At 45.5% G+C, this 13,808-nt stretch overlaps 1 protein-coding gene across 1 annotated transcript in view; it reads left to right on the forward strand.

Annotated features, from left to right (window-relative positions):
• Nucleotides 1-13,808, forward strand: part of INVS (inversin) — a 162,985-nt gene that overhangs the window by 139,434 nt on the left and 9,743 nt on the right. The window contains exons 13-14 of the mRNA XM_049770024.1: nt 2,282-2,550; nt 11,092-11,761. Coding sequence (XP_049625981.1) covers nt 2,282-2,550; nt 11,092-11,761 — 939 coding nt within the window. The remainder of the gene's footprint in view (nt 1-2,281; nt 2,551-11,091; nt 11,762-13,808) is intronic.

Here is a 13,808-nt window from a genome sequence, read left to right on the forward strand (position 1 = left end):
AATAGTATTGTAAATCATGGTGGCTCAGTAAAAACGCAGGGGAAAGGGGAATAGGGGGAATAGATACATGCAATCAATTTTGTTTTTATTCTCAGCACCACATATGGTTCCCCCAACCACTTTGAGAGATCACTCTTGGGCAAGGGTAATCCATTAGCACCCCCCCAAAAAAAAGAACTGGGGCTAAGGAACTAGCTGGAAGGGTTGGAGCAAGTGTGTTGCATACCGGAGACCTGGATTTGATTTTCTGCATCATTTGGTTCCCCCTAAGCATGGCCAAGAGGACCAACTAAGCAACAAGATGGGAGTAGCCTCTGATCACTGCTGAGCATGGGCCACATCAAGGGAAAAAGGAAAAAATATATTAAAGATAAAAATAAAGGGGCCCAGAGTGGTAGCATAGTGGGTAGGGCATTTGCCTTGCATATGGCTGTGGCTCACCTGAGTTGGATCCCCAGCATTCCATATGGTCCCCTGAGCCTGCCAGGAGTAAGTTCTGAGCATAGAGCCAGTAGTAAACCCAGAACCCCACTGGGTGTGGCCCAAAAACAAACAATAAAAAGATAAAAATAAAATGTTTGGTCACAAAATATCACCAAATGTGTAAATAAAAGCCACAGCATGTTTTATATTAAGCAATTATTTAGATTTGTTTACTTTCAAACCCACTGGATCCAGTTCATGGTTATGGGTGACTGGGGCCTATTCCAGGGTGGGTAGGATGCCCTACCCTCTCAAGCCATGACCCACGCCTGCACCCACACTCGCTGACAAAAGGGTTGTGTGGTTGGGTTGCTGAGAACCAGTTGTTGGCTTTTGACAGAATTTGTAGATCCCACAGATGACTGCCCTGGCCAGGAATCAAATATTTCTCCTCATCACTGTTCTAACAAAATAAGTTGACCATAAAGGATGTTATGTGTGGACCTGTAATATATTGGTTTTCTGCTGTGAGTCACAAGCTCTGTTCCTAGGGCCAAAGAAGCAAAACAGTCCCAGCTGTTCCATCCTGCTTGCCTTTGTGCAATCTTCTCTCTACTTCTCATTCTTCGCCAACTCCTGCACATCTTTGAGGATTCACAGCAAAGACCTTCTTTTGGATTTCTCAAGGCAAAATTTAGCCCTGTTTTCACTGTAGAAACATGTTATCATAACCTTTTTCAAGTTGTGCTTTGGCTCTTTGTTCTTCTAGCATCTTAGGCTCTTCTAGGCAGAGTTGAACTCTTTTTATTTCAGCATCACTGGTGCCCAGAACAGTGGAAACTTAGAAAGTGTTGGCTTTCCCTGGTCTTTTTTCCTCTATAAATTAGAGGCACCAGGCAAACAGATTCTATCCATAGCTCAGCACCTTCATCCTCTAGCACCTCATTTCTTTCTGGACCTGGGCCACTACCCCTCTCTGCCTCACACTGTCCTCACTTCTCCACTGGCCCTCTTCTGGCTTAATCCCCTACTGTACTGTTGCTTCCCCTGATGTTATTACTTAGCCACCAACTACTAGTGTATATATTTTGTTTTTGTTTTATTGGGGTACCATGCTTGGCAGTGCTCAGGGGCTACTTTCAGTGAATTGCTAGGGATAGAGGACACTCCTTGTATTATTTGGGAGGGTCTTGCAGTATCTGGAATTGAACCCTGGACTTCTTGCTTGCCAAGCAGGTGTTCATCCCCTGACTTAAGTGACTTGTTGACAATCCATGCACCTTCTTGCATCTTTCACCTTGAGTCCCATCTGCAATTAGCTAATAGATCATTAGCTCAAGCTCCTTATAGCAGTGCTACAACTCATAGGCATGTTTTAGTAAACTGTGAGATGCTATAGAATTGTTTCCATGTAATCATTAAGGTTTGCCAGTGATCTTTTTATTTAAAAACAAAAATAAATTAGAAATTAGAAGTTGTTCCATGACTGTCTTTTTCAGTTGGGTCTTGATATACTTTCTGATTGAAGAGAAACAAAAAAAAACATGACTTAGATATAGACAACTCACCAGGTTGGGGATCACCATTTTTTGGGATTGTGCTGTTTCTCACAGGAAAAGTTCTGTTCCTATCTCATGAATGGTATGGCTCACAAAGGCAGAGGTTGTGCTAAAAGATACTTTTCAGGAGTGGGATGGTAAAGTGGGAATGTTTACCTTGCATGCAACTGACCCCAGCACCTCATGTGATGCCCCTAATTTCCACCAGGAGTGATCCCTAAACACAGAGCCAGGATGTACCCTGACATGTGAACAGTTCCTCTCTTCATCTTTTCCTCTATTTCCCTTGATGTATCTAGGAAGCGAGAGGAAGAAAACAAGCGAAGAGAAGCTGAACTGCAGAGAGAGAGGCTGAGTCCAGATGCCTGCAAACCCCCAGCCTCACCCTGTCGGCCCAAGACCCAGGCTGAAACCGAGAAGCCAAGCAAGACCCCCGGCAAATACCCTCCGACCAGCATTGCAGCCCAGAGTCCTGAACCAGGAGTCTGCAGGTCTCCAAGCAGACAACCCCAGAAGGAACAGCATCTTTACCCAGATGTTCCAGGCACAGATTCCAGGAAACCCAGAGGTAGGTGTATTGCTTTTGTTATCTGATGCCAACCCCCAGACTCTAATCTTATTTGGTCCTTGTATTTAGATCATTACCTGGTAAAGTAATTATGTCAGCATTTAGATATGCCATTTTATGATTTATTTTCCATGTGTTTCCTCTGGTTTTCACTTGCCTTATATCTTTTCTTCCCTTTTTGTTGATGACCTGAACTGGAGTTCATCTTTGTTTTTGTTTTTGGGCCACACCCATTGATGCTCAGGGTTACTCCTGGATATGTGCTCAGAAATCGCTCCTGGCTTGAGGGGACATATGGGACACCGGGGGGATAGAACTGTGGTCCATCCTAGGCTAGCGCTTACCTCTAGCACCACCACTCCGGCCCCTGGAGTTCATCTTTGAAGGAATTCATCTTGACTGGCTAGAGTTGGGTTTGAAAATAGTTTCTTTCTATTCTTTTCATGGTGGCCTCGATGAGTATTGCAATATACATATCAACATGCTATTGTTTCAAGTGAATTGTGAAAACCTCACTTCCATTTATACATTTTGACCTTCCTTCTTTTGCACCATCATATTATAAGTTGGATGTCAGAGGGTGCTATGGCTTATGGCTTTTGTTTCAGTCACCAAAGTTAATTTATAAAATTTATGAAGGTGGGACTAGAACAATAGCAAAACAGGTAGGGCATTTGCCTTGCATATAGTCAACCCAAGTTTGATCCCATATGGATCCCCTGAGCCTGCCAGGAGTGATTTCCGAGGACAGAGCCAGAAATAAACCCTGAGTGCCACCAGTTGTGGCCCAAAAACCAAAAATAAAATAAAATCCATAAAGGAAAGTCTCTATATACATAGTCCTATTTTTCTGTTGTTTTGCCTTCTTTTGTAGGGCTCAAATTCATTCTTTTATTATTTTTTTTCCTTTTTGAATGGCTTTCTTTAGCCAAAACTCAGCATACTTGAGGGCATTCAACAAAATGAACAGCTGGTCCTTTTTGTTTTCCTTAGTCTGAGAATATTTTTACTTAATTTCCTGAAGAATAGGCAAGGCAGCAAGAGAGTTCCCTGCTGGCACTTCTTTTCATTTACCACTTTCAAAAGACAGTACCACTTCCCTCTGACTTCCATGGTTTCTCTTGAAAAAAACCTCTATATTGGAATTGTGTTCCTCCACCATATTCCTGGGTAACAATATATTTCTCTCTGGCTTCTTGCAAGGTTTTTCTTGGGCAGAGAAATTAATATACTTACAGAGTCGGTCCCTCCACGGTGCCTCCCCGAGCTGTGGGATCTGCACCTGGGACTCGAACCCTACACTTTAAAAAAAAAAAAGAAATTAATATACTTGCCTCACATGTGGCAAACCCTAGTTTGGCCCCTACTGCTGTGTATGTTCCTCTAGCACCATCAAGAGTAACCCCTGAGCACAGAACCAGGAGTAATTCCAAAGCACTGCTGAGTTTGGTTCAAATTACCTCCACCCTATCCCCAAAGGAAGATTTTTTTTCTTTCTCTTTAATTTTTACTATGTATTTTAACATGGAACATTGAAGTTCTTTCGATTTTGATTTTACTATGTAAAATACACACACTGTGTGGTAAATGTTTGGTGCCCAAGACCACTTTCAGCTTTAGTAATTTTCTTGAAAGATGCATAGTTCTCAGCATATCATTGTATTTGTGACTATGTTATATTTTAAAAGATAAAAGAGAAGGGGTTATAGTGATAACACAGTGGTAGGGCTTTTGCCTTGCATGGGCCAACCCAGAATGGACCCAGGTTCGATCCCCAGCATCCCATAGGGTTCCCTGAGCCTGCCAGGCGTGATTTCTGAGTGAAGAGCCAGGAGTGACCCCTGAGCACTGCCAGGTGTGTCCCAAAAAACAATAACCAAAACAAAAAAAAAAAAGGAGGAAAGGCCCATGGATCAAGGGTTATATGAAAGTAAGTATAAGTTTTCCTGTCTTCTCCCAGTAGAGTCCAGATATGAATTGTAGCAACCAACTAGGCTATTTTTTGTCTATCAGGAAAGCAGATATAATCCCAGAGTTCTAAGGAACACAGGTATCTTCTGCCTGGCATATATTAAACTTCCAGATTCCTGAAAGGAAAGCAGGTATTAAGCATATGCTGTTAGGTGTACGAAGCCATTTAAATATGTTGATCCTCTCATCAATTATATAATTGTTCAAACAGAAATATAGGTACAGGGACCGGAGAGAAAGCATGGAGGTAGAGCATTTGCCTTGCATGCAGAAGGATGGTGGTTCGAATCTCGGCATCCCATATGGTCCCCTGAGCCTGCCAGGAGCAATTTCTTTCTTTTTTTTTTTTTGGTTTTTGGGCCACACCCGGTGACGCTCAGGGGTTACTCCTGGCTATGCGCTCAGAAGTCGCTCCTGGCTTGGGGGACCATATGGGACACCGGGGGATCGAACCACTGTCCGTCCTAGGCTAGCGCAGGCAAGGCAGGAACCTTACCTCTAGCGCCACCGCCCGGCCCCCAGGAGCAATTTCTGAGTGTGGAGCCAGGAATAACCCCTGAGTGCTGCTGGGTGTGACCCAAAAACAAAACAAAACAAAGAAATATAAGTATAAACACAATAGTGAAAAGGCAATTGATAATTGTTTTTTTGTTTGTTTGTTTTTGGTTTTTGGGTCACACCCGGCATTGTTTGGGGGCTACTCCTGGCTCTATGCTCAGAAATCACCCCCATCAGACTCAGGGGACCATACGGGATGCCGGGATTCAAACCACCATCCTTCTGCATGCAAGGCAAACACCTTACCTCCATGCTATCTCTCTGTTCCCGACAATTGATAATCTTAGTATTAGCAAAGATAGTTTTGACTATGTACACCATTAGTGATATATGGGATCTCATGGAGTGAACAATCCCAATAGCTCTCTATTTCCTTATCTATACAAGGCAGTTATGAATAGAAGTAAAATGATTGTAGATTGTTGTTCCAGCTCCTGATTCATGGATCTTCAGTTTACTAATAGTAAACTACATTACTGATCTAGCCAAGAATAACTAAAATATGCTTTCCACCACCAATTTCCCAGATCTCCCTCCTCCCCACCCCACCTACACCTATACTCAAGACAGGATTTCTATTTCCCTCATTCATTCACATTGTTATGATAGTTTTCAGTGTAGTTATTTCTCTAACTGCACTCATCACTCTATGTGGTGAGCTTCATGTCATGATCTGCACCTACATGGGTAAATTGGGGGAAATAATGGTTGGGACTAAGGCAGTAAAAGATTAGAAATGAGCTTTGTAGGGCAGTATCAAGGTCACAATACAAGATGGATATTATGCATATATAAACTTATGCATATAATACTATAATATATATTGTACGCATGGGGGCACTAGCCCCTGCATGGTTTTTGAAATGGAGACCAAGGAGAAAAAATTTCCAGTGACTGTCCCAATATAAACCAGTGCTAGAATGGCCCGCCCTCCTCCCAAAGTGTATTCCCATTAGTGTAGGGAGAGGTAGGGGGAAAGCCTGATGACCCCTATAGAGTCCACCTGGATCAATGCCCAGGGAAGGCCTGGAGTCCAGGGGAGAAAGAGGGGCATGGCTGGGGGCCTGCCAAGCCTCCCAGCACTCCCCAGGATAGGGAGAAGGCCTCCGGCATGGGGCCTCCCCAAAACCCCAACCTGGCAAGAGCTGGCCTCCAGAATCAAAGGAGAAACCGGAAGCAAGATATCTGCCTGCCCTCCTCCCCATGCACCTCCCCCCTGGAGTACGGAGGGTGGGGGGAAGCCTGAGGAAATTGGTGGTGGGAATCTTGCACTGGTGAAGGGGGGTGTTCTTTACATGACTGTAATCACACAACTACAATCATATTTGTAATCACGGTGCTTAAATAAAGATAATTTTAAAAAAATAACTAAAATATGCATGGATGACTATAGACATTTCCAGCATATAACTTCAGAATGGAATAACAGAAATGGCATGTGAATAATGACAATATATATATATATATATATATATATATATATATATATATATATATATATATATATATATATATATATATATAGCCTTAAACAAACTACCATGACATGACAGTCTTGTTAAATACCTCAGCTTCTTTTTTTGCTTAGGACTTTTGCCCAAAATATTCTCTCTATTCATATGAATGGGGAAAAGCCACCTTATTTTGAAGGCTAAAGCTGCTATGAGAAAGTGCTCTAAAGGCATTAAACTTGGACCTCCTGCATGTAAAGGATGCACCAAAACCCTTTGAACTGTGTCTACAGCCCAGGGTTGCCATACTTGTTTTTGTTTTGGGGCTATACCTTGCGTTGTTCATGGTTTACTCTTAGATCTGCTCAGGAGATCATATGTGGTGCCAGGGATCAAATTCAGGTCAGCCAAGTGCTTCCACTTAAGCACCTTATCCACCTACTGTCTTAAGCCTAATACTCTTGATCTTTTGATTTGATCTTATCTTACTATGAAACTTTTGTTGGATAGAAACGAAATTTTCACTTCTTTTTTTTTTATATACTTTTATTTGACTCCCGGCTTTATGCTCAGAAATCGCTCCTGGCAGGCTCAGGGGACCATATGAGATGCCGGGATTCAAACCAGCATCCTTCTGCATGTAAGGCAAACGCCTTACCTCCATGCTATCTCTCTGGCCCCAGGCAATGTATTTTCTATCTTCTAAGTTGCCAGGTATTCTGCCCTGGAAGAATGTAGTTTATCTTTTTCCAGACTCCAATAGCAATTTTTTCTCTGTGACTCCAACCTTTACCAGCGGTTTTTTTTACTGCTGTCAGCATCCACTCACCACTGGCCTTAAAGTCAATAACCTTTAGGTTTATGTCCAAGCCAGCAACTCTCTTCTTTCAGCATCAGGTTACCTCTTACAGCATAACAAACCACCTCAAAATGAAGTGGCATAAAACAGCAGCAATTTCCTTTTTCTTGTATTCCGTGGGTTGGAACATTCTGTTTCTCCACTGAATGACCCGGGCTCACTATGGACTTGCACAGAATAGACAGTAAGGGTCCCACTGTTGTTTCTGATTCCTGTGAACAAGCCAAACTGACCATGGGCCTGACATGCAGGTAAGGTCACCTCTCATCCTGGGAACTCCATGAAGTTTCTATTTTTACTGACCAGATTTGGGGAGGGGGTGTTAGTTGTGGAACTCAGGGGCTATTCTTGGCTCTGTGTTCAGAAATCACCCCTGGCAGGAGCGATTATGAGATGCTGGATCAAACCTGGGTTTGTCCTGGGTCAGCTATATACTATATAATATATATTATATATTATATGAATTATTATATATTATATATTCTGCTGTGCTGTCACTCCAACCTTCTGAGCAATCTTTTTATCTTTCAATTACACTGATGCTGCTTAAACTCTCCCTCCTTAATTTTGGTTTAAAGGTGATCTAGTATAGATAGTACAGTGTATAAAGGCCCTTGCCCTGCACAAGGCTTTACCTGGGTTCCTGAGCACAACCAGAGGTGACCCTTAAGGACAAAGCGAGGAGTACTGAGCACTGCTGGGTATACCCCCCACAGACAACAACAACAACAAAAGAACACACAAAAATATGGCCTATTATGTGGTATTTATAAAGAGGTCAAGTCATGGAAGGCTTGTGAAATAAACTCAGTATATTGGACAAGGACAGTTTTTAGAAAATATGCCAGAAAATATGCTAGAGAGATAGTACAGTGGGTAGGGTGCTTGCCTTGCACATGACTAATCCAGGTTCAATCCTGCCATCCCATATGGTTTCCCAAGCCTGACAGGAGTGATTCCTGAGTGCAGACCTAGAAATAATCCCTGAGTACTGCTGAGTTTAGTGGAAAAGAAAAAAAGAAAAGAAGAAAGAGAGAGAAAGGAAGGAAGGAACGAAGGAAGGAAGGAAGGGAGGGAGGGAGGGAGGGAGGGAGGGAGGGAGGGAGGAAGGGAGGGAGGGAGGGAGGAAGGAAGGAAGGAAGGAAGGAAGGAAGGAAGGAAGGAAGGAAGGAAGGAAGGAAGGAAGGAAGGAAGGAAGGAAGGAAGGAAGGAAGGAAGGAAGGATTCAGTCCTATAACACCTTGACTTTAGTCCCCAGGAGTAACAGGAAGGAAGGAAGAAGGAAGGAAGGAAGGAAGGAAGGAAGGAAGGAAGGAAGGAAGGAAGGAAGGAAGGAAGGAAGGAAGGAAGGAAGGAAGGAAGGAAGGAAGGAAGGAAGGAAGGAAGGGAGGGAGGGAGGGAGGGAGGGAGGAGGGAGGGAAGAAGAAAGGACAGTAGAAAATATTGTACATTGTATATTACAAAGGTAAAATATTCTGCTATAGTTCTATGTCTGTATTCATATGTATGTGTGTGTAAGAGCGATAAAGAGAAAGAGATATGTTGGGGCAGGAGTGATAGTACAGCAGTAGGATGCTTGCTTAAGAAGAATCTAGGATTCGATCCCTGGCATCCCATATGGTCCCATGAGCCTACCAGGAGCGATTTTTGAACTCAGAGCCAGGAGTAACCCCTGAGGGCGCAAAAACCAAAAGAGAGAGTGGAGAGAAAGAGAGAGAGAGAGAGAGAGAGAGAGAGAGAGAGAGAGAGAGAAGGGAAGATGAATATGAATATTTGGTATACTGGGCAACAATATAAAATTTATTTCCTGGTATGATTATTGTCCAAAAAATTTGAAAGTTGTTTTAGACATTCAATTTAGAATTAAAATCTAACCTTATGCTCTTTTTTTGTAACCGCTCATACCCCATCTCTCATTAGGTCTCTGTTACTTTTTAAACACCTTTCAAATCCTTTCTGTCTCATTCCCCACTAGCATGCAATTCACCTCTTTTCCCTTCATCTCTAACTTGGACTGCTGCAGTAGCAAATGCTCTGCCTGCATTTACTTAGCTATTGTGTCTCTCCTAATCCATTTTCCTCTGTCAATAGATTTGTGTCTTTAAAATGAAATTTAATTATATCTTTGCCCCTCTCAGAGCCCTGAAATCTACCACTTCTCCAAGAAACTTTGGTTCCTTTTGTTGAAGAATGATATTAAAAATCAAGATCCAAGTTCTCAGAGGGCATATTGGAATATATATATATATACATATATATATACTTTTGTAACAGACAGAGCTAAGAAATATTTATATCTATTTCTGCATCTGTGTATATGTATTATACACATGCAAACTCTTGCTCGCTTGCTCTCTCTGACTTCATGTTGATACCTTCATTTTCTTTCAGCATTAAGAGTTTATTCAACCTTGGATTTTTTTCTTCCAAGGGTAGAAAATGCAGTGCCCATTATCTGTGATATTGTTACATATGTACTTGTTTGTTCAGTCATTTAGACATATAGTTTCAGAATTGCTAACCTGTGCCCTATGAGAAACTAGACTTGTATGCAGGATCTTGGTTCCAGGTGACTTTCTGCCAGCAAGACCTCATCTTCTGGCACCAGAATAAAAGTATAGTGGGTATGGTGCTTGCTGTGGAACAGGTTTGATCCCTGGCATAACATATGGTCCCCTGAGTACCACCTGGAGTATCTCCTGAGTGCAGAGCCAAGAGTAATGGTCCCCAAACAAACAAAAATAAGACCTCAATTTATATTTTGGTGGGGGGTTGGGGTTAGGGGGCCATAAGCAGTGCCAGGAATTTGAGTCAGGTTCACAGTAACCACAGGCCCATGCAAGGCAAGCTCCTTACCCCCTGCACATTCTCTCCATCCCTCATCTGTACTTATCTAAACATTCCACACCTTCAAATATTTACCAACGAAGAAGGTATGCCTTGTCTGCTCCTGGCCCTAGTTCAGTAGCCAGCACTATATGGACTCTCCCTAGCACCCCGGGTGTGGCTCCACAAGGTGGAGCAGCACCAAGCCTTGTGTATTAGCACAGCTTGGAATTGCCAGCCTGGATGACCTTAGGGCCACTTGGGAGCCATCCAACTCCATTCTGGGAATGGGGTGGGGAGGACTGGGGTGTAGTGTGGGGGGAGGGTATAGAGAATGATAGGTTAAATGGTGGGTTGTTTTTTTTTTTTAAGCAGTTTTTATTTATGTATTAATTGTTTGGTTTTGGGTCATACCCAGTGGCGCTCAGGGACTCATGGCTCTGCACTCAGAAATCACTCCTGGCAGGCTGGGGGACAATATGGGATGCCAGGAATCCAATCAGTCTGTCCCAGGTCGGCCTCAGGCGAGGCCTACGCTGTGCTATCTCTCTGGCCCCCAAGGTTAAACAGTTTAGGTTTAGTGTTTTTTGTTTGTTTGCTTTTGGGTTGGGGGTCACTGATGGTGCTCAAGGGTTTCTCCTAACACTGCTCTTAGAAATTATTCCTGGCAAGCTCAGGAGACTATGGGACTGAACCCAGGTCGACTTCGAGCAAGGCAAACGCTGTGCTATCACCCAGGCTCCTGAACCAATTTAGGATTTTTCCCCTACAGTCCAGGTAAGGTCGTAAGACTAGCCTCTGAACAAATGATCACAGTTGCCCTGTTCAAGTTTGGAACCATAAACTTTCTCCCTCATCTTTCCTTATCTCCCCAAGAAGTATCCAGAGAGCATTCTAAAGGCCGGCCTGCCTGTGTGCAGTTCATCCCCGCCGAGGGCAGTGCTGGAGGCCGGTGCCGCGGGGAGACGCTGGGCGAACAGCGGTGTGAGCCGGGAAGGGCAGCGTCCAGTGTCCGGGTGGCTGATGCGACCAGACAGCGCCCCGCGTGCAAGGCTGCCAGCCCCCCGCTGCAGGACGGTGCGCAAAAGCCCGGCCAGCGGCCAGCCGCAGCCCCCAGAGCCAGAAGTGCCGCCCCGAAAAGGCGCGCTCAGGAGCTCAAAGGAGGACGGCGTTCCCCGGCCGGGTCCAGCAGGCCGGGCAGTGCCAAAGGGGAAGGGGGTCCTGCCGGACCGAACCCTCCGCACCCTCAGGCCCCCAGAAACAAAGCCACGTCGCAAGACAAGGCTGCTGGACGGCTGGACTCGGACTCACCCCAGAACTCAGAGGTGATGCCTGGAGCGGGCAGGAAGCGGGCACCGCGCCCTCTGTCCGAGGCTGTCCCCAGGCCCCAGGAGACCCATCGGGCCCCGGACCCCGGACTGGCGGTGAACATGGACCTTCTCCCGGTGGAGCTGAGGCTGCAGATCATCCAGAGGGAGCGCTGCAGGAAGGAGCTGTTTCGGCGCAAGAACCGGGCTGCTGCTGTCATCCAGCGCGCCTGGCGAAGGTAGGGAGAGGGGCCTGTGACGCCTCCTCACCAGTTCCCTGTGCCAACAGGCAAGGCTAGTGTGACTGAACCTGCCATCCTTGAAATTTTCCTCTGTGCTCACTTCACAGTCACTTGCATGATTTTCTGACAAAAGATTCAATGCCCTCAGAATAGTCCCTAGTAGGAGCTAGTAGGTTTACTTGGCAGCTGGAGCAGAGACCGGGCCTGCGAAAGGTCAAAGTTTGATCTCTGGCACCACATGGTGTTGGTGTAAATTCTTGGGCACTACTCAGCCACAATATTTTCTTTTGCACATTTTAGGTCTTTACTACCCAGGTGTCATCCCCAAATACCTGAACAGAAGGGCCTAGGTACAGAGTGGAGGTTTTCAGCAGTTATGGGTATAGGAGGTTGGAAGCCATATGGATCACTGGACCCATATGCAGGCCAAATGCAGGGCCGCAGGTGGAGCAGGATTGAAGAAGGCTGGTCCAGGGGACTGAGCAACTAGAGTTCATTCCAGAACCCCGTGGAGCCTCTGTCCTGCTCAGAAAGTGCTTCCAGAAACAGAGTTAAGTGAAACAGAGAGGATTGGTGGGTCGCTTTGGGTGAGCCTCTGCTGTACATTCTGAGACCTCACAGTCTCCTTCATACCAGGGGCCGGGCTCTGGATCAGGCCTTCCAGCAAACGAAGGGACCAGAGTGGAGATGCTGGAGCTAACATTATTGTTGACAGGTGGGTGCATGGTAGCATAGGTCTGCAGGGATGAGTGGTAATGGAGTACAGACCTGGTGTGCTGCATTGCAGCCACCTGAGAGGAAATAACCAGGAGAGAGAGGTGCTGCTGGGGCAGAGACGGGGAGCCATGGTGGGTGCAGGGTGCAGGCCACCTCAGTGGCCAGCTGCTCACACAGCCTTAGCAGTTCTGTCTCCTGGCCTGCTCCCCTCCACCCTCCCAACTATAGGAGGAGTGTCTGCATTTCAACCAACCCCAAGCAGATGGTCTCAGAAAGGAAACAGTGGCTTGCCCAAAGGGCCCTTTCCATCTGTTCTCAGGGGAGGCTGCTCTGGTTGCAAGTGAGGCCAGGCCTTGTGCTCCTGCTGGTGGCCTCACAGCAGTCCAGTGTTCTCCAGGGGCAATGGTGTTAGCACGGGCAGCCAGTTCTCACTGTATCTGGGTGCCACATACCACGGCTTCTTATTCTTACCCTACTGAGACTTCCTGTGTGTCTCTTCCCTTTGCACAGGTTAGGGCACAGAAGAACAGGCGATTGAATTATGGGGACACCCAGCTTTGAGCAAAGTCAGTTGCCTCAGGCTTCTTTTCCCTGTGGGAAGTGTGGCCAGGTCCTACCCCTACTGCCTTCCTTGAGCCACGTAGTCGTCCCAATGTTATAGCTGAAAACCAGGATCCACGTGGGTCATGCTCCCCGTGGAGGTCTCACAGCTGCTCCCTGGCTGGGCTGCCTGCCCAGCAGCCCTTTGGTGCCTCCTTTGAAGTAAGAAGCTGACAGGTCCTGTCAGGAAGGACCCCAGCAGCAAATGAGTCTTCAGTCATCTCAGCATATACACACAAGAATAGGGCGCACCTAGCTGTGCAGGTGGTACTGTCACCTGCTCTTACAGCATCATTGTACCAGAGCCCAGCACCGGCTCCCATTGGGGGCAAGAGTCCCCAAGCTTGGTTTCAGTGAAGACTTTAACTCAATTTCAGCTTTATATGTTTTCTTTTTTTTTTTTTTTTTTTTTTGGTTTTTTTTTTTTTTTTTGGTTTTTGGGTCACACCTGGCAGTGCTCAGGGGTTATTCCTGGCTCCAGGCTCAGAAATTGCTCCTGGCAGGCACAGGGGACCATATGGGGCGCCGGGATTCGAACCGATGACCTCCTGCATGAAAGGCAAACGCCTTACCTCCATGCTATCTCTCCGGCCCCTATGTTTTCTTTTTTTAAAAAAAAAGTATTTATTTTTTTGGTTTTGGGGGGCTATAGAAGCTATTTCTGGCTCTGATCAGGACTAACCACTGGCTATACTTGGGGAACCATATGCCATGCTATGTATTAGCA

Source organism: Suncus etruscus, chromosome 1 (assembly GCF_024139225.1).
Source record: "Suncus etruscus isolate mSunEtr1 chromosome 1, mSunEtr1.pri.cur, whole genome shotgun sequence".
NCBI lineage: Eukaryota > Metazoa > Chordata > Mammalia > Eulipotyphla > Soricidae > Suncus > Suncus etruscus.